The sequence below is a fragment of the Pseudochaenichthys georgianus genome, unplaced genomic scaffold, assembly GCF_902827115.2.
Source record: "Pseudochaenichthys georgianus unplaced genomic scaffold, fPseGeo1.2 scaffold_541_arrow_ctg1, whole genome shotgun sequence".
NCBI classification, from domain to species: Eukaryota; Metazoa; Chordata; class Actinopteri; order Perciformes; family Channichthyidae; genus Pseudochaenichthys; species Pseudochaenichthys georgianus.
In genome coordinates, this window is record NW_027263102.1 from 156,359 (window position 1) to 158,115 (window position 1,757).

The window sequence follows — 1,757 nt, forward strand, 5'->3', positions numbered from 1 at the left end:
GCCACCCTGGCGTCCTCCACACCTCACGTGTCAGTGTGAGCGCGCACACACACGGCTCCTTCTCCTTTCAAAATATCTGTGTCAAAAGTGTGTGTCTTCACATCTCTTAACTGATCACACACCTCTCTTTGTCCTTGCCCTGCCCGCCTCCTATCGCCTTCTCTTAATGTACATGAGGTCACTGTGCACGCTGGGTCTGCGCGCGCACGGGTTGACCATCCCAAACGCTTCTCCCGCGTCCTTCATCTTCTTGTTTTTAAGTGACTTGCTGCGCAGAATGTCGCAGTACTGCACGGACACTTTCCGGTGCAGATCGGGGCTCATTTCGTGAGGTAGTTTGGCCAAAGTGAACAGAGTCTGGAACATCTTATCCACGTTCTCGTTGCGCTTGGCTGAGATCTCGAAGTATGCACACTTCTCGTCCCCGGCCACCAGCTGCTCGATCTCCTCCTGCTGCACCTCCCGGTAAAAATCCCGGTCTCCTTTGTTCCCGCAGATCACCAGGGGCACGTCGATGTTCTCCTTGATTTTGTTCTTCAGGCATGACTTGGTCTCAAAGATCTGCTTCTTGAGCCGCTGCACCTCCTGGAAGGAGTCCCGGTTGTCCAGGCTGAAGACAAGGATGAACACGTCACCTGGAGGAAGACAAAGGGATGCTTTGGTTAAACATATGCAACGTTTTTTGAAACATTCAAAGGCTTTACTGTCATATGCATGTGGCTACAGTGTGGCAAGTGTTCTCTCTTTCCTGTAGTGGGTTTAAAGTTGTTGTGCATTTAAAATGACTAAATCCCTGACATGATAAATCCTAAGCTCCTCAAACAATGCACTATATTATAACTAAGCAATAATACAAATAGTGCAACAAACAGAAACTAAATGTGAGATTTAAAACTCTAGAATATAACATGTAGTCGTGCACGCTGCAGCCGTGCACTCATTGCACAGAGATCTCATGTCTGCAGCATTTCACATGTACTTTCCCAACATGTCTTTCTTATTTCTTCATGCAGACCCAGAGTGAGACATTTACCTGTGAGTATGGATAGTCTCCTCATGGCGGGGAAAGGATGGTTCCCGGATGTATCCAGTATGTCCAGCTGGTAAACGTCCCCCTTGATGCTGTACAGTTTCCTGTGAAAGTCCTCGATGGTCGGGGTGTACTGCTCGTCAAACTTGGCGTTCAGGAAACGGGACACGATGGCCGTTTCCCAACTTTGGTGGATCCCAAAATCACCATCCTGTAGCAGTTCTTTGCTGGGATGTCAAAGTCGCTCTCAGACGGAGACATTTTCTTAATCATGGTTGGTTGGTCTGCTTTTCCCCGTGGAGAGTGTGCGTGAAAAGGCAGGAGAGCGTTGCTTTGGATGCTCTTGGATGCTGTGCTGAGTGTTTCTGTCTTTCTCCTGACTGGAGCCCAGTATTTAAACTATTTTCAGGCTCCTCCCCTTGTTCACGTCACAGCTCAGCTTCATTCAGTGGCTGGGAAAAGCGGACCAATCTCACACTGGTGCGTCAGTGTGTTATTTCTAAGGAAGGCAGGACGGGCCCACTGGGAAACATTGACCAGTAGAGGCCGAACACAGGGCGTTTTGTAACTCTGAAGGAGGCAGGGTAACCATGCAAGCTAAATAATAATTACCACGGAAGTTTACCAAGTCAATTATTAATGCTTCTTCCGGTGTTTAGCCATATTTGGACACTGTGTTTAGACTTTTGGACATGTTCTACAGAATACAAAACCTCTACAGCGGATG

At 48.1% G+C, this 1,757-nt stretch overlaps 1 protein-coding gene across 1 annotated transcript; it reads right to left on the reverse strand.

Annotated features, from left to right (window-relative positions):
* On the reverse strand, positions 1-1,391 carry LOC117443116 (dexamethasone-induced Ras-related protein 1-like). The gene is given in 4 exon segments (XM_034079057.2): positions 1-162; positions 165-635; positions 1,034-1,207; positions 1,210-1,391. Coding segments are annotated over 4 exon segments (795 nt in total). The 5' UTR covers positions 1,304-1,391; the 3' UTR covers positions 1-106.
* Positions 1,392-1,757: the final 366 nt, after the last annotated feature.